This window comes from Nothobranchius furzeri, chromosome 3 (assembly GCF_043380555.1).
Source record: "Nothobranchius furzeri strain GRZ-AD chromosome 3, NfurGRZ-RIMD1, whole genome shotgun sequence".
Taxonomy (NCBI): Eukaryota; Metazoa; Chordata; class Actinopteri; order Cyprinodontiformes; family Nothobranchiidae; genus Nothobranchius; species Nothobranchius furzeri.
This window is the reverse complement of record NC_091743.1, coordinates 48,554,517-48,572,285: the sequence shown is the minus strand read 5'-3', so window position 1 is coordinate 48,572,285 and position 17,769 is coordinate 48,554,517. Positions and strand designations below refer to the sequence as shown.

The 17,769-nt window shown below is 41.9% G+C and overlaps 1 protein-coding gene and 1 long non-coding RNA gene across 3 annotated transcripts; both read left to right on the top strand.

Annotated features, from left to right (window-relative positions):
* The first annotated feature begins 1,874 nt into the window (after positions 1-1,874).
* LOC139068854 (uncharacterized) lies at positions 1,875-7,967 on the top strand. The gene is made up of 4 exons (XR_011520111.1): positions 1,875-1,974; positions 2,074-2,100; positions 7,232-7,254; positions 7,650-7,967. It is a non-coding gene; the product is annotated as an uncharacterized lncRNA (long non-coding RNA).
* Positions 7,968-8,469: 502 nt separating this feature from the next.
* On the top strand, positions 8,470-16,515 carry crbn (cereblon). Of its 2 annotated transcripts, XR_011520110.1 has the most exons (12): positions 8,470-8,652; positions 8,904-9,016; positions 9,129-9,331; positions 9,535-9,684; positions 11,389-11,551; positions 11,864-11,926; positions 12,008-12,092; positions 12,202-12,317; positions 12,931-12,995; positions 13,695-13,807; positions 15,602-15,733; positions 16,286-16,312. XR_011520110.1 is itself a non-coding variant. In XM_015959767.3 (11 exons), exons 1-11 carry the CDS (start codon positions 8,580-8,582, stop codon positions 16,467-16,469), a joined length of 1,347 nt encoding a protein of 448 aa, XP_015815253.1. In that variant the 5' UTR covers positions 8,480-8,579; the 3' UTR covers positions 16,470-16,515. The 2 variants fall into 2 exon arrangements, 1 of the variants encoding a protein (XP_015815253.1); XM_015959767.3 differs by lacking the exon at positions 13,695-13,807 and having other exon boundaries at positions 8,480-8,652; positions 16,286-16,515.
* Positions 16,516-17,769: the final 1,254 nt, after the last annotated feature.

The window sequence follows — 17,769 nt, the reverse complement described above, 5'->3', positions numbered from 1 at the left end:
ACATCTGAGGAAATAAAAAAAGGTTTTCATACCCTTTCATGGGTTTCTTTTCATTTTGGTGAAAATTACTTGGGTTTTACTGCTTGCATTGTCAGCTAATTTTGTTTATTCTGACGGCAACACTTAAAATTTTGCTTCCAATAAAACTCTTCTGCTATTAAAGGCTTAAAATATTGATTTTGACAGTGAGCAGATACATCACAGCACTGTGTCTGGTGTCTAATGAATCATTAAAGTCCCATTAGTCATCACTCACTGGTGAAATTGCATGTTTGCATTTGACCCCCATGGGGAGCAGTGAGCTTCAGCTGTGCTCAAGCCCCCAATCTAACCCCTTAAGCCAGAGTGTCAAGCTATAGAGCATTGGGTTCCATTTTTGAAGTCTTTGGTGTGACTTGACTGGATTTGAGTCCTGATCCTCGAGTCCCAGGATGGACACTCCTATGACTAGGCCACAACCACTTAACTTACTTTTTTTCCCATTCAGAAAAAAAAAAAAAACAAAGAAAACAGACAGTATGTACAAACAATACCAAACAAAAGAATGACATGGAGCAGAGATTTTTTTAAATATTTTCTGTCCCCCTTTTCAATAAAACTAATTCAGCCCACCCAATCACTTCACAGACGCTGTCCTAAATTATGTTTGCATAATTCCTGAATACCATTAATTTCATACTTTTAATACATGTAGTAATTTTTAATCATTTTGATTCTTGTCCAGGCTATTCCATAATTTAACCTCAACCACAGAAATACCAAAATCTAGGCAGCTTCTTCCTCTCACATTATAACTACCAACTCTATATTTGAACTTTTTCTGAACATTGGCGGGTAAAATATTCCAATTAGCTTTTTACATAAATTGTAGGGATGTGTATTGGTGAAATTCTGGCAATACAATACATGTGATACATTCAGCCAGATGATATTAGCGATTATTTAGGCTGAATTTATTATAGGAAAATTAAATAAACAGTCGAAAATGATAATTAACATGTTTAATATGAGGTATCTGAACCATCATAGAGGGATTTACATTTCAATGGTGGAAACAAAACCCACTGCACACTCCTGCCACCTAGCGGTCGGTGTCTGACTTGCACCCCCCCCCCCCCCCCAAAAAAAGAAAATACTCAAATGTTTGCATGCAAATTCTTCCAAAAATTCGACACACTGCTTTTGAATATCGATATAATGTCGCAGGAAAATTATTACGATATATTGCCATATCGATAGGTTCTTACATCCCTAATAAATTGTAGTATTTTTAAGTCCATGACATGACATGACATTTCAGTACATTAAATTGATAAATAAAGGGTTAGACGGATATCTGTTACTGACACAAAGGCTTTTAGTATTTATTTATTGGGTTTTTTGCTATGTAAAAAAACAATGTTAATTACGAAAATAGAAAAAAAACTTTTGGCTGTGGAAAAGCTATTTATTTTTTGTAAATGAATAAAATTGAAATATACAAGACTGATTTTTTCAGAATCTGGAAATGTGCATTTATCACATAGACCTTTGGGGAAACTTGTGTTGAAATTGTAACAAATCCTCGACCTGATAATTGTCATCGTGGTGATTTAGTGGTATTGTACAAAACGTCTTTTAAAAGATGCGTCATGTTTTATATCAGCCTATGACTATGAGAAAATGCATCACATCATTGTGGAAACTCAGAAATTGAGGAGTGATGATATTATGGATTATTAGGCCTGCCAACACTGATTTGAACAAAATGACTGGGGTCTATTAAAATATTTTATTGTTGCGACATGACTTAAACAAACATACTGAAATATTAAAAAGTCGCCAGAACGTTCATTTTGATTGATTGGTTGTTGTTCGTCTTTGGACTACATTTCCCGACGCACTGAAAGGCGCTTGAATATGACGTTTAAAACTTTATAAAACCCGCGTTTTTTCATCGTCGCATCCTCTTTCCGTTGCTCTTCTCGCTTTGAGGTATGTAGCAACATCTCGTCGCAAACAAAATCCAAACCAATCCTGGAAAATCACAAACCATCGACAGTCTCTAATAACTTCTTTTTGTTGTTTTTACAGAAACCTCTCCACACGATGAGAGCTAAGGTAGGAGAAAGAGGCAGTAGCTGTATATTAAAGCTTTATTTCCTGCTAGCAACTCACCCTGTAGCTAGCTAGCTAAGATCTCAGTAGCTTCTCTTGCTTTTAACCACGCTTTGCTGCAGCACGTGTTTGTTTTTGGGGGTTCTGTTTTTAAACCTTGGCATATTTTTGCTCTTAACCACATTTTACCAGCCACCCCTCATGTGTATTGAGCTGCTTCACTGTTACAGTTGATCATTAAAGGCCTGCATTAGCGCACGCTGGTGGTATTCTATCGCGTCATACCCGTGTCAAAACCCGTGCACGCGCATTGGGTCCACAGCGCGCGTGTGAACGGGACTCGCGAGCGAAAATATACATGGCAGCGCGCGTGTGAACGGGACTCGCGAGCGGAAATATACATGGCGAGAGGTCATTTGTGCACTGAGAGGGAGCAAACTGTGTCTGTGAGCGCACAAGGATGTGCACAAGTGACAAACCTGCGTGCGCGCGTTGTCAACGAGCACACGGCAGAGGAAAACGTGCGCGCGCGGCAGCCTCTGTGCGCGCTCGGCAGCCTCTCTGCGGAGAGGGTGCTCGCTGCAGAACTACAAAGGCGGAGCTGCACCATAAGGTGGAGCTGCACCAGAGTCAGCCCCGCCCATTCACGCAAACTCAGCCTAGCCCACTGACTTCCGTTTTTGTTTTTCAACTTTATCGCAAACTAACCTGACTCTCATGAATTACGGCTGTTACTAGTTTACAGTCGTTAATGCTATGTTCTGTGCTCCAATTAAACAAGATAAATATAACTTGCTACATGACAAAGTCTGAATATATCCCGAAATGAAAAGGTTTCTTTTAGCGAATATCTGCCCACAGCCGCTCCAACAAAAGTCCTGTACAACAACATTTGACATTATTATGTGAGTTCTGGTAGTCCAGTGGCAAGATTGTTAGACTTAAGTTTAGCTTTCACCTCAGCTGATGCTGGTTCGGTTCTCGGTGGGGTCGGCAACAATCTATTTTGCCAGCTGAAACATTTAATTTGTTCATATTTTAGTTGTAATGTTCATTTTCAGCAAAATATTTATGTCTCTACAAGTTCTTTGAATTTGGTCGTTCCTAAACAGCATTTTAGTTGAAACTCTGCTCACAAATGGACTCACACTGGCTAAATAAACGAATGAATAAATAAAAAAACACATTAGTCATTATATGTTAAACGGCATACCAATAAATTGTTGTAAACATAGTACTGGCAAGTGTAGCTAGAAATGAGGAAAAGGGGTTATAGAATATTTACACTACTGGGAGGCGAACCTGCGCAAAACTGCATGTCAACCTGACACCATAACCACTACACCACCACATCTTATAATACTTGTGTGGCGTTGCATGTTATTGTGCCATCCAGTGTGTCTTTGTAGACGGGATGTATGATTTTTCTGGCGGTGTCTCAGTAGAAGTCATTTCAGAAATAATTTGTCAGAAAATTCACAGAATATCCAGATTTGAGAACCAAGACCAGACCCGCTTCGGGGGAGGAGACCAAATTGAAGCTGAGATGGGAAGAAACTGCATGAATGAGGCCAAACATGGCTTTGGCGTGTTTCGTATGAGGAAATGACAATATAACATGATTAAAAGTTCCAAAAGTTAGATTTTTAATTATATGGAACCTTTACAAAAACTGTTCAATTCACTTCTCAACTCCGTCCCCAATCCTGCATTTTTTAGCTATAACACCCTCTTTGGTTCCAGAATGCTATAAAGTCTGACAACTGGAAGGAATTGGACTGACTCTGATAGAATGGGCGGGGCTGATTCTGGAATGGGTGGGGCTGACTCTGGTGCAGCTCCACCTTCTGGTGCAGCTCCGCCTTTGTGGTTCTGCAGCGAGCACCACTTGTCTCTGCGCGCTAGGTTTCTGACTCCTGCTCGCTCGGCTGTAAGGGTTTTGGCACTCTGGAGGCGTGGCCTGTGGCAGATCTTCTCTGTCCTCTGATTGGTTAGTGTACCCCGCACTTTACCCTCTACCTATCTATACAAAAAAGTCTGCTATTCAAGCAGTTGCTGGCATAGCTCAGTTGGGAGAGCGGGTGACTCTCGCCCCGGAGGATCTGGGTTCGAGGCCAGGCAAGGAAAATGCAGTAGATGTCATGTTAATTTTTCTTAATTTCAGGTATTTTACAGTTGTGACCGTTCAACTGTCATTAAACGTCCGAATGTTTGCTGGGCAGTGTTTTAAAAAGTGCACATAAGCTAGATGGTTTTAACCATAGAAAATTACATTTTTTGTGATACTGGAAAAATACATACTGAAATAAAACTACTGATTGAAAACTTTATGACTGTGGTTGTACAATATATGACTCACTAATACACTGCAAACTCCCTTAGAGTGGGGCTTCCAGAGAGAGAGAGAGAGAGAGAGACAGAGAGAGAAAAGTTCTTGCCTCATTAATGAATTGTTTATTTTTTTCAGTATTTAATTGACAAATTATCCTTTCAAATAATTAATTGATGAGTTACATAATTGTCCATTTAGAATTGTTGAATGGACTGAGTCAAGTTTGGTGCACTTTATATATTTCAAAACATGTTTTTTTTAATGATGCATATAAATAATTTAAATGTTAATTTAATGAAATATTTCTATTTTTTCATTACCTCACCCTTGTTTTGACAAAAACGGGACCTTGCTGGATAATATCATGGAGAAACTATTTGTTCACAGTACATGGCTCAGTGAGGATCTGTGTACCAAAGGAGGAGATACTCAGAAATCTGTCTGCAGATTGTTACAACCCAGACTGGAAGTGGTGGGCTGTAATAAGAAAGGAGACCAAACAGAGCAGTGGGGGTTCAACAACTGATTTATTTAACAAAAGTAAGGATTTACTAAAGCAAGTTAGTGAACAGAAAATGGCCAGTGAGGACTCTCCACCACACAGGAGAGACCCAGTGAAAGCAGAAAAACAGTAGGCTTTGTAGGCAGCACCACACCCTGAGCCCAGGTGCCTCCAAGGCTGCTTAACCAGCTGCCTACAACAGAAGAAAAACACAATTAAACACAAATGAAAACCCAATGAGACGGTGGGGGCATCACAACACGTTCAGGACTACCCAAACACCAGTAAATCTTGACTGCACTGATCTGAGGTGTCAATGGCCATATTCCCCTCTCTTCCAGAGTCATATATTTTCCTCAAGTTCAACTGCACTCTGAAGAGGCTCATTTGGATTGTGCCACATAGGCCAGTGACCTTTGTCTCAGCACTGTATGCTGGAACTATCAGCGACCAACCTGGGAATCTGGTGTGATGAAAATGCTACAACTAGAGATGGTCATCTTGGTAGACAGGGGTTTCTTCATTGATGACATTGTGCCCTGCAAAGTGTACAGGCCAGCTTTCCTTTCTGGCAAACCTCAAATGTCTGCATGTAAAGTTATAGAAACAGAAGCCATAACATCTCTGAGTGCATGTGGAGCGCTCCATTCATCTGGTCCAAGAACACAAGCATTTTGATTGTTATTCCCCTCCTTGCATTTGTAAACAATCAGCTATATGCTGTGGTTTTTCTCCTTACCAACTTTTAAAATAGCCCACTAGTGAAGGCCTGGGCAAAGAAGCCTGATGTCTGAGAACCTCAACATATGTACGGCAACCATACTGTATATTTACACACTTTCATAAAGAAACTGCATATCAAGCTTTCATTCAGATGACCTTCAACAGTGCTGCACCCTGCTGAGGGACATCCGAGTAAAACCTTGAGATGGCCATTTTCTGTTCACTAACTTGCTTTAGTAAATCCTTACTTTTGTTAAATAAATCAGTTGTTGAACCCCCACTGCTCTGTTTGGTCTCCTTTCTTATTACAGCCCGCCACTTCCAGTCTGGGTTGTAACAATCTGCAGACAGATTTCTGAGTATCTCCTCCTTTGGTACACAGATCCTTACGGAGCCATGTACTGTGAACAAATAGTTTCTCCATGATATTATCCAGCAAGGTCCCGTTTTTGTCAAAACAAGGGTGAGGTAATGAAAAAATAGAAATATTTCATTAAATTAACATTTAAATTATTTATATGCATCATTAAAAAAAACATGTTTTGAAATATATAAAGTGCACCAAACTTGACTCAGTCCATTCAACAATTCTAAATGGACAATTATGTAACTCATCAATTAATTATTTGAAAGGATAATTTGTCAATTAAATACTGAAAAAAATAAACAATTCATTAATGAGGCAAGAACTTTTCTCTCTCTGTCTCTCTCTCTCTCTCTCTCTCTGGAAGCCCCACTCTAAGGGAGTTTGCAGTGTATTAGTGAGTCATATATTGTACAACCACAGTCATAAAGTTTTCAATCAGTAGTTTTATTTCAGTATGTATTTTTCCAGTATCACAAAAAATGTAATTTTCTATGGTTAAAACCATCTAGCTTATGTGCACTTTTTAAAACACTGCCCAGCAAACATTCGGACGTTTAATGACAGTTGAACGGTCACAACTGTAAAATACCTGAAATTAAGAAAAATTAACATGACATCTACTGCATTTTCCTTGCCCGGCCTCGAACCCGGATCCTCCGGGGCGAGAGTCACCCGCTCTCCCAACTGAGCTATGCCAGCAACTGCTTGAATAGCAGACTTTTTTGTATAGATAGGTAGAGGGTAAAGTGCGGGGTACACTAACCAATCAGAGGACAGAGAAGATCTGCCACAGGCCACGCCTCCAGAGTGCCAAAACCCTTACAGCCGAGCGAGCAGGAGTCAGAAACCGAGCGCGCAGAGAGGCTGCCGAGCGCGCACAGAGGCTGCCGCGCGCGCACGTTTTCCTCTGCCGTGTGCTCGTTGACAACGCGCGCACGCAGGTTTGTCACTTGTGCACAACCTTGTGCGCTCACAGACACAGTTTGCTCCCTCTCAGTGCACAAATGACCTCTCGCCATGTATATTTCCGCTCGCGAGTCCCGTTCACACGCGCGCTGTGGACCCAATGCGCGTGCACGGGTTGTGGCACGCTTTAAACGCCATAGTATTCCTGTTTGGCTGCATATCTGTTGCTATAGTTTTTGTTTAGTGATTTAGACATTATGTTTTTTCATACACTTGAACTAATATGTATTTGTTTCATCTTCAGTGGAGGAAGAAGCGTATGCGCAGGTAAGCAATTAACACACGTTTTTTTAAAACGTGGAAACTTGCTCAAGTTGAGATTAAATTGGATTTAGTTAAGGCACAATCGGACAACACAAGGAGTCAAGCTGCTTTTGCAAATGAACTAGTTCTTAATCATGTACACTGTTATCTAGTCATTAAGAACATTTTCAGTCCAATACATTTGTCCCATATAAACAAATTAATGTGAAAAGGCATGTTTGTCTCGTACACATAAATTCTGCACTAGACTCATGGTACCTACCTTAACATTCTTGGTTTCAATAAATCGCTTGATAAGTTTTATTTGATTTGTAATAAAGAGATTAAAATGTGAAGAGTGGAGGTTAATGTCCAGATATGAGCTGAATGTCTCAAAACTGCTCTTTTACTCCTAATAGGCTGAAGCGTAAAAGGAGAAAGATGAGGCAGAGGTCAAAGTAAGCCCTCATCCCTGCCAGCTGTGATCCCATCTAAGCCTTCCCAGACTGACCCGGTACCTGAAGTGGTTCACTTAAAGCCTCTGCAGCTGGTGATAGAAAATTAGATCCTGACTTCAAATGAGAACCTACCATCAAGGATGACTGGATTTGTCGCTGGAAGATGGCAAAGATGTTGGAATGGCATCAAATGAGCAGCTACCTTGTTCATGGACCATAATACATCTTGTTTACAACTGTTGTGTGGTGTACTGAACAATAAACGAACACTTAAGTTTCCATGAATCGTATTTGTCATTTCATTGGCAAGTCAGCATAGAAAGCGATTGGTTTTGAAATTATAATTACAAGAATTCAATTAAGTCTGGTTTTTATTTTCTCCAAGCACAAGCTAATTTATAGATGAGCCATTTTTATATTTCTCTTGCCAGAAATCTGCCTTGAAAATGAAAATTCTTTGTCATATGGTTTTGAAGCTTCTCCAATTCTAGAATTGTCCAAAAGGGTAAGTTTGCTGGTTAACTGGCACTTAAATATTCCAAAATCTAGAAAACTAAGAGACCACATCCCAAATTGTGATAATTCACTTGCTACAGCAGCACTTGAAAAGGTAAAAAAAAAAAAGATTGGTGAATTGCAATAAGCTATTGAACAATTTGTTGCATTTTTCCCTCAGAACTTTATTAGAGGCTGAGCCTGATCTAATTCGGTTCTACAATATTTACAGTTTTTTTAAAACGATTAAACGTTTTAGGATTTTTTTTATCACGCTAGATTTTCCAGCGGCCCAGTGTTGCGTTGGCGCGATTCCACTAGGGGGCGCGCTGGTTTGAATTTTAAGCGCTGGGTACAGAAGACTGGAGAAGAAGAGTTGGCATTGTAAACAAGGATATGGCAGACGAGAGGGGTGGAGGTGAAGACAACATTAACGACAACATGGGGAACCAGCTCCAGCTTTTACCTGGTAAGAATCCTGCTCACGTACGCTGAAGTCTGTGTGAGCGGGAGGTTTTCTCCTCCACATGCTAACACCAACACACGCCACTGTCCATGTCAGGCAACGCCAGGAATTTATAGTTGCTTTCGATTTCTTTAAAAAAAAACATACATCAATGGCTGTGACGTTTAAGTTAGATAAAAATGCAGTTAAGGTTTGGTTAGAGTTGAACGAGAGTTAGCTAGCCTCATCGTGTCTTCAAAAACTTGCTGTGACAGAGAATGAAGAAGAGGAGGAGGAAGATGATATGGAGACTGAGGCCCTAGACAGTGACGACGCGGAAAAGCCCAACATAATCACCTTTGACCCAAGTCTTCCTACATCTCATGCTGTAAGCATCCAGCCCCCCCTTCCATCTAATCATCTCTACTGCCTCATTTCCGTCCACGTGGGTCCTCCACTGTCTTCTTTGATGGTTTTGCTGTGTTTACTCTTGATGACAGTACTTGGGCTCAGACATGGAGGAGTTCCATGGTCGAACAGTCCACGATGACGACAGCTGCCAGACCATCCCTGTGCTGCCTCACACAGCTGTGATGCTGGTGCCAGGCCAGACGTTACCTCTGCAGCTCTTCAGGCCGCAGGAGGTCAGCATGATGAGGAGTGTGATCCAGAAAGACAGGACCTTCGCTGTGCTCGCACACAGGTCTGCACAGATGGAACCCTCTCTCTTTTCTTCTTGGTGGTCATCACAGAGAAAGTATCTCTTTGTTGGAACGATCGCCGCTAATTTACACATCTTGCTTTAAAATAGTTTACATAGAGCACAAGTTACTTCTGCTTTGCATTTGTAAATATGCTTTTTAGGTGCACTGGTCTATGTAACAATGCAAACTTTGGTGTTGACAGTGATGCAGGTGAGCCAGAGGCAGAGTTTGGAACAACGGCTGAAATTTACGCGTACCGAGAGGAGCAGGAGTATGGCATTGAAACGGTCAAAGTAAAGGCTGTGGGGAGGCAGAGATTTAAGGTCCATGAGATAAGAACTCAAGCTGACGGGTAAGGACTAAAACCCAAACGCCTCATAATTCAAGGAATAAACGGTCTCCTCTCCTCCTAAAATGACTCATTTAGTACATCTCAGACCAGGTTCTTGATGTTGCTTTTGTGTGATCCAGTCCACTCAGGTGTGTCTGACAAGGACTCTGATCCAGATTAGCTCAAGTGTTGGAACCTTTTCTCTAATTCAGGGAGTTCAATATTCTGCTTGTCCAGAAACTGAGATCCAAAATCTCACAGAATAAATTAAATCATTTATAAATATTTAGGGATGCGCCGATACCACTTGTTTCCAAATCGATACGATACCGATACTTGGATCGGAGTACTCGCTGATACCGATTACCGATACGAATATTTCTACCACACAAAAAATAAAGCAATATATTGGAATACAGGTTTTATTTTCCTCTCTGTTTTCAACAGGAAAAAGACTGGAGGTAGATAAAAAATAAATATATTAATAGAAATGACCACAAAACTAAAATATTAGGTGAACAGCAATGACAAGTTACAGTGAAGCCACTTTCAGGCCACTGCATTGGTAAAATTTTATGTATCAGTGAAATTTTAGGTGCATCCTTAAAATATTTTTATGTGCTTTTTAATTATTCTATATACAACAACAATAATTCTGTTACTATAAATAATACAAATGAATTTGGGATTTTAATGACTGAGTTTTACAGCTAGAGGGCAGACTAACTCTTTATCCAGCCTCCCGGTGAAATGAGATGCCCACCAACTGTTTAAAGAATGATCCATTTTAATTCTGCTTTGTTTTGGTGGCCTAACAAACAGAAACATCCAGTTAAAAGAAAAGAGCGCTGCAGATTTACTTGAAGCAAATGTGATTCATTAAAAGTGTCATTATCTAAAAGCAGTCTGTGTTTCAGCTGGTGGCGTTTACGGTCAGTGGTAACGTAGGTCCTCCAATCACACAAATATGAGGAGTCGGTCAGTAAAATTATTTTTATTAACATTAAACTCTTGTTACTGGGGCATTAGTGAATTGTCCAAAATGAAATTAGCTACAGTTTGTGACAAAATGTGTGAAGCAAGAGCCTGGTCGGTTGTGAATTTGTTTGATTTCCAGCCTTTTAACCTGTTAAAAATCACACTCCTGCTTTTGACTTTGCTCATTTTAAGCCGCTGCTACTCATCTGTGTGGATTTATTAACGTTTGCTGATCACGCCCTCACACAACCATTTTAAAACAGATTTTTTGTAGTCCATTTAGTTAAATGAAAGGCTGTCAGAGGAAAACTGTAGAAAGTAATGCTGCATCAGGGTTTCCTACCGACATCATAGCTGTGGTGACACTATAGATCATCCTCCTCCCACCAGGAAATCTTTGAGCTAAGCACATGTCCATCTTTCTCTAGTAATGCTCATAAACTGATTATCCTAATCTCATTGACTTCCTGTTTATTTATCATGCATAGAGAGCATCGCTTACCTAACTGGAATTTTTAAATCTTAATTTTCTTTATCACACAAACTATTTTAGAGTACATCAGTCTGAAATTGGCCAAAAATGTTATTTGCAAACTGTTTTCACGTGAAGTGTTTATGTCCCACCTGCTCATTGCTACACGTAGCATCTTCTTAAATTCAAACATCGTTTCACACCCTTTCCAACGTCCGCTCAGCTTGCTTTTTGTTTATTTCTGTTGTTCGTCGTTCGTGTTTTGTGTGCTTCAGCATCAGACAGGCCAAAGTGCAGATCCTTCCTGAATGGATCCTCCCCGACCCGCTCTCCGCCGTGCTGCTGCCGACCCAGTCCAGGCTCCTCATGCACCCGTCCTCCAAACCCAGAGCTCAGAGCTGCAAGCAGACTCGGTGCTGGTGGAGTACGTACCGACAGGTCCGACACCTAAAACATCTAGTTTAAAGCAGATTAAAATCATTTTCTTTTGGTTATCCCCTTTATGGGCTCTTAACTGTCAAACCTGTAGACTCCTCCTGATCCTCAGCAGGAAACATTTGTTCTTCCTGGAGACTTTTGAGAAACCCATTAATGTGCCATCCTGATGATTTACGCTGAAGGAAATAGTTCCATGTTGGTGTGACGTCCACGTGTGCAAACCTAGTTCTGAGAAACTCCAGCGAATGTTTTGGTTGAACATTTAAAATTCGCTCCCGTTTTACGTGTTTGTTTGTTTGTTTGTTTTCCCAGAGGAAGTTTCACTGTGCCAGCCTGACCCCGTGGCCGCCCTGGGTGTACACGCTGTATGACTCTGTGAGCACCTGCAGTCCACGAGCATGAATGCCTTCCGTGTTTGGAGGTTTTTGTAAACGTGTTGTGCTTCACACCTGGCAGGAGTCTCTCATGAACAGAGTGAAGAAACAGCTCCACGAGTGGGACGAGAATCTGAAGGACGACTCGCTACCGACCAACGCTGTAGGTCAGTCTCTGTTGGGTTAACGACAGAAGACTCGTGCATGTACACGTGCACGTCTGTCTCCTTCTCTTCCCTCTGTATTCCATCCCTCCTTCTGCCTGGTTTCTGTCAGACTTCTCCTACCGGGTGGCCGCCTGTCTGCCCATCGACGATGCTCTGCGGCTCCAGCTGCTGAAGATCGGCAGCGCCATTCAAAGACTTCGCTGTGAACTGGACATCATGGACCGGGTATTTAACAATTATAAACCAGCATGTCCCATAATCTCTCTGTCTCCATTAAACCCAGTCATTCCCCTGGTGTCGTGAAGAGATCCAGCTCTCCTACCTGGACCGCAGTGTCTGTTCTTTCCCTCTGATGTTGTTTGGCGTGTTTAACCAGAACACACACACACACACGAGTCACCGCTGCAGTGGTTCCGGATTTATTCATATAACATAAACAAAGATGTTTGATTCTGTTTATGGTAAAAATGAGTTTTAGTAGCTGGCGTTTGTCTGTGCGAGCCGAGGGTTGAAGAAGCTTTTTGAAGATCATTCCTGTTAAACGCCGCGCTTTAATCCAAACAGAGCAAAGCCGTCTGCTCTCTGTCTCCCTGCTTCAGGTCCAGCGTGTCTCGGGGTGATCGTGTGTTTTAATTGGTTAGCGGTTCAGGTGTAAACACTCATGTCAGACCTTTTCCAGCCTCTTAAATGTTCTTCTCACGCTGATATTTAATCAAACCTTCAGGAAACTAGTTCAGGTATGTTTCTGTTTAGGGTGCGTTTTTGCCGTCTGCGATGAGGTCACTGTTTTGATTTGACGATAAAAATATCTGACATTTTTTACACTTCATCTCCTCAGTGCACGTCGCTGTGCTGTAAGCAGTGCCAGGACACAGAAATCACTACAAAAAATGAAATCTTTAGGTAAGAACTTGTTTTTTTGTTTTTTTTTGTTAACGATTTAAAAAAATGTTTTCCTTTAAACTTTATGGTTTATTTGTACTAATAGTGTCTTTGTGTGTTATGAGTGATTTTGTCCGGGGATCGAACCAACAAAGCTACTGCTTTGGTTTGCCCCCTTGGCCCTCAATGCACCACACCCTTCATGCTCCTCCTGCTGGTGGTGGGTCCACAGTTGGATGAGCTTATGTCCGGTTCAGGTTGGGCACCATGGGGGAAAGCCCGGCCACCAGGTGCTCGCTCATAGTCCCCAACCCCGACGCCTGGCTCCAGGGCAGGATCCTGGTAACCCTCCAGGCTGGGTGCTCTGGCTCTTTGGTTTTGCAGTCATGAAGAGTCCTCTGAACCGCTTTTTGCCACTTACACACTAGCATCCGCTCTGCCCCAGCCCGGCCGCGTTCGTTCCACACTGCCTTAGGAATGCGGACATGATTGAGCACATGAACGGTTTGTGGTCTGTCATGACTGGATCTCCAAGCACGTGGGCGGTACCACTAATGGTAGGCGTGCTTTTGAGCCAGCCAATCAGTCAGCAGCAGGTGTGGTGTGCCTGTTCGGTTCCAGGCAGACCTCTTTGAGAGGAGGGCTGAAAAAGCAACACGGTCCAGGCAGAGTGGAGCTGATGCTAGTGTGTGAGGGCCTTTTGTCTTCCTCTTCACCTAGGACCAATCGGTCAAGTGGGACCCTACCAGAGGCACAAAGTGACGCAGGCAACATATCTCCTGGGATCATTAGGGCGCTCAAACTCCTCCACCGCCTGTGGTCATGAGCTTTGGGTAATGACCGAAAGGACAAGATCGTGGATACAAACGACAGAAATTAATTCAATTCAAGTTTATTTATATAGCGCCAAATCACGACAAGAGTCGTCTCAAGGCACTTCACATAATAAACATTCCAATTCACAGTTCATAAAGCCAATCAGAAATAATGTTTCCTGTATAAGGATCCCAGCAAATTGCATCAAGTCACTGACTAGTGTCAGTGACTATACAGCAATCCTCATACTAAGCAAGCATGCAGCGACAGTGGAGAGGAAAACTCCCTTTTAACAGGAAGAAACCTCCAGAGAATCCTGGCTCAGTATAAGCAGCCATCCTCCAATTAGTTTCCGCTGGAGGGTGGCCGGTCTCAGCCGTAGTGATAGAGGAGCCAGCTGAGGTGGTTTGGGTATCTTGTCAGAATGCCGCCTGGACGCCTTCCTGAGGTGGTGTCTCAGGTGTGTCCTGCCAGCAGGAAGCCCCCGGGTCAACCCAGGACACGTTGGAGCAATTACATCTCCAATCTGGCCCGGGAAAGCCTCGAGGTCCTGCCGGAGCTGGTGGAGGTGGTTGGGAAGAGGGTTGTCTGGGATGTCATAATTGAAATGCTACCCCCGAACCCAGATAAGCACAGGAAAACAAACAAAAGAAAGAGTGTTTCTGCCCAATCTGAGTATATTTAATAACATTATCACTGACAGATGTGGTCACATCAGCTTATTTAGGGATAAGGCTTAATATATGATCCTTTTTTTTTCTGCAGCTGGGTTGCATCAAGTTTAAAAAATGTATCAGAGCTGCTGTTGGTGCTACAAGGCCTGCAATACATCAGTGTAATGGTAAATGATGTAGCACTGCTTTATAATGTAACATTAGAGAATATTTAGCAACAGGCTCATTTACAAAAATGGACTTGGTTAGAGGAGGACGTAGGACTGCTTTGGTTTATAATGGTCGTCATTACAGACACATTAAAGTTGGGAGTAGTTGGAGGGTCGTGTGAATTCGGTTCCTACATCACAAGTAAATATGCTTAAACACAGTCGCTGTTATATAATGTCTTTTTGTCCCCGTCCGTGATCCGTCATGTCTTTGTTCAGCGCTGACACACAAAGCTCTGATGGCTGGGGAAATTACCCAGAGCCTGGCTGGATGTTTGGGACTACATTGTGTTTTTGCCTTCCAGATAATCTGAGTGAATGTGTGATTATTGGAGTAAAATGATTTCTGAGACAGATTTCCTCTAAGCAATGATGCTCTTTGAGTAGCTAAGGGGTTTTCAATTAAACGTTCACAAAAACACAAATGCATCGTCACACACATTCAGTTTGTTTTGACATTTGGTGCAAAAACCAAACAGGGAAAGACACTAAAGTGCAGAAAAGGTTTATTTTACTAGAGTTTTTGCATAATTATATTTTAAATGACACAAAACATACCAAAATAATCTGTGAAGATTAAGTTTATTAAATAAAGAGATAAAAATACACTTTTTTTGTCAACAAGATAATATTAGATATTTGTGTCAGAGTTCTGTTGATGCTCTTTTAGAGTTTGTATTTGAGCCCTCAGGTAATTTAAATGTAGTGTTATTTAAACACTTCCTGCCTGTATAGCTACACGTTTTTGAACTCACTGTTAAAACTGTATTTTTACATTTGAATAGTTTCGTAGGTCTTTTTACGTCCTCCATGTCTTGATCTTGACGTGCTAGCTCGCCCACTCGTTCTGTTTTAAAGCATCGGGCTCATGTTTGATGTTTTGCTGAAGTCAGATTTAGCTCTAAAGACACTTTCTCTCTCTCCTCAGCTTGTCTCTGTACGGCCCCATGGCTGCATATGTGAACCCTCACGGTTACGTCCACGAAACTCTGACTGTGTACAAAGCCAACAACCTAAACCTGGTCGGCAGGCCCTCCACGCTGCACAGCTGGTTTCCAGGGTAACCTCTCCTCATTTATAATTTGTTTCAACGAGGAAAGCGATATTAATGAATGTAGTACGGAAGAGGATTAGGGCCACTGAAAAGAAAAGAGAGAGAATTTTAACTTTAATCTTAGAACTCTAACTTTATTAATTCTTAGATTGAAGTCGGAGTTCTGAGATTGAAGTCGGAGTTCTGAGATTGAAGTCGGAGTTCTGAGATTGAAGTCGGAGTTCTGAGATTGAAGTCGGAGTTCTGAGATTAATTTCTGAGTTCTGAGATTGAATTCGGAGTTCTGAGATTAATGTCGGAATTCTGAGATAGAAGTTGGAGTTCTTTTTATTTTTTCCAGTGGCCCTAATCCTCTTCTGTAAATTTCCGCAACACTAAAAGTACCAGTTGTATTTTTGCTATTCTCATATTGTTCTATTTAATATTTATGTTTTTTACATTATTTTCCACAAATTTCAACAACCAACGAAAAAGATTTCTGACTTTTCTGACAGAAAAACAGAAAGAAATGACTGATTGTTTTAAATGATGCTGAACAGATCTTGGCTTTCCTCTCAGGTACGCCTGGACGATCGCTCAGTGCAGAACCTGTGGCTCTCACATGGGCTGGAAGTTCACAGCCACCAAGAAGGACTTGTCTCCACCTCGCTTTTGGGGTCTGACCCGTTCAGCCATGCTGCCCCGAATCCCACAGGGGGAGGGCGACGACGGCAGAGAGGGTTCTCGCCTCTTCTGTCTGTGACGTCTGAGACAACGATTAAAAGAAAAAGAAGAAGAAGAAAAAAAAAGAAACCCACACAAAAGAGCTCTCCAAAGCTTTCCCCGAGCCTGGATCTCCTGTCAGCGTCTGGCTGCAAATACTTTACTCTCTAGACATCGATGCATCACAAATGCTGTCACCTCTGGCAGTAAATCCATCACGTTAGTGGAAAGGTCACGGGGCCTTTAAGTGGCACTGTCTGAAGGTTTATGTGACGACTGCTTTAATCAGTCCTTTAAACTTGACGGCTTTTTCTTCCAGTGAAAAACGGACGTCTGGTTGAACGGACTGTGAACATGTGTTTATCATCCCAGCATGCAGCTACTTGTCGACACGATTTTGCTGCAGGTTCACACTAACACACCAGGTCTGGGCTTCGTAGCCTCCTGTCCTCCACTGCAGAGGCTGACTGCATGCAGCTGATGGAGAAGTATTCGTGTCAGCCGCTTTAATTAGTAAACTCCCTGTAATCTCAGCGGGTGTTCAGATCCTTTGTGTCAGACATGGTATCAGATCAGAACTGTGCAATTAAATGTGTTTTTGTATGCGAGAGGTTTGGAATTTTATTTGACGCAACTACTGGCGTGTGGAGAGAGTGTTTCCTTATCACCTGGTTAGTTTTGATCTAAACAGACAAAAACAAACTGATGTTAATCTGTGTTTTTGGTGATAGGCTTCAGGAAAAGTGCATTAGCTCTGCTCACACTAGCCAGGATCTGATGAACGTCTGCGCCTCGGGAGCAGACTGTTGTATAAAAAGGTCACAGCTAATTATGATGGAGAGGCAGAGGAGCGTTTAGCCTCTCCATTCCTTCTGCTCACGGCGTGTTAGAAACGTGGTGCCTACGCTCCAGCGCCGCGGCCGTGTGGACGATCCGAGAAGAAGAGGTGAAAAACAGACGCGTGAGAGCCACAGCTGATTGTTTCATTTTTTATTTGTCTTTTTGCAGCAAGGTGCTGTCAGATGTTTGTATATTATAAAACAACTCGTGTAATATGACTGTTGTAGAATATATTTCCTAAGGCTGTTTATGACACTGAGGAAGATTAGAAATCATTCATTTCATTGGTAAACACAGAGTTCAGCTTCAGACAAACAATCTTGTTTCTAGCTGATGTTTGCAAAACAAAGGTTTTCTTTTGTGAAAGATTTCTGTGGTTTTCATTTTAGTTTTAACTTGTTAGACTCAAAACAAGCTCTCGTGTTTTTCCTCGTTGGTCTGACTTAGAAGAACAAAACAAGTGGCGTAAAAGATTCTTGATGGGTCGGGCTATTTGCTGG

What these genes read in the sequence shown, in the direction of transcription:
- crbn (XM_015959767.3), top strand. Translation starts at nt 8,580, where the DNA reads ATGGCAGACGAGAGGGGTGGAGGTGAAGACAACATTAACGACAACATG. An exon ending in CCAGCTCCAGCTTTTACCTG is followed by an intron (nt 8,653 to 8,903) that starts GTAAGAATCCTG and finishes TTGCTGTGACAG; the next exon opens with AGAATGAAGAAGAGGAGGAG. An exon ending in TGTACACGCTGTATGACTCT is followed by an intron (nt 11,927 to 12,007) that starts GTGAGCACCTGC and finishes CACACCTGGCAG; the next exon opens with GAGTCTCTCATGAACAGAGT.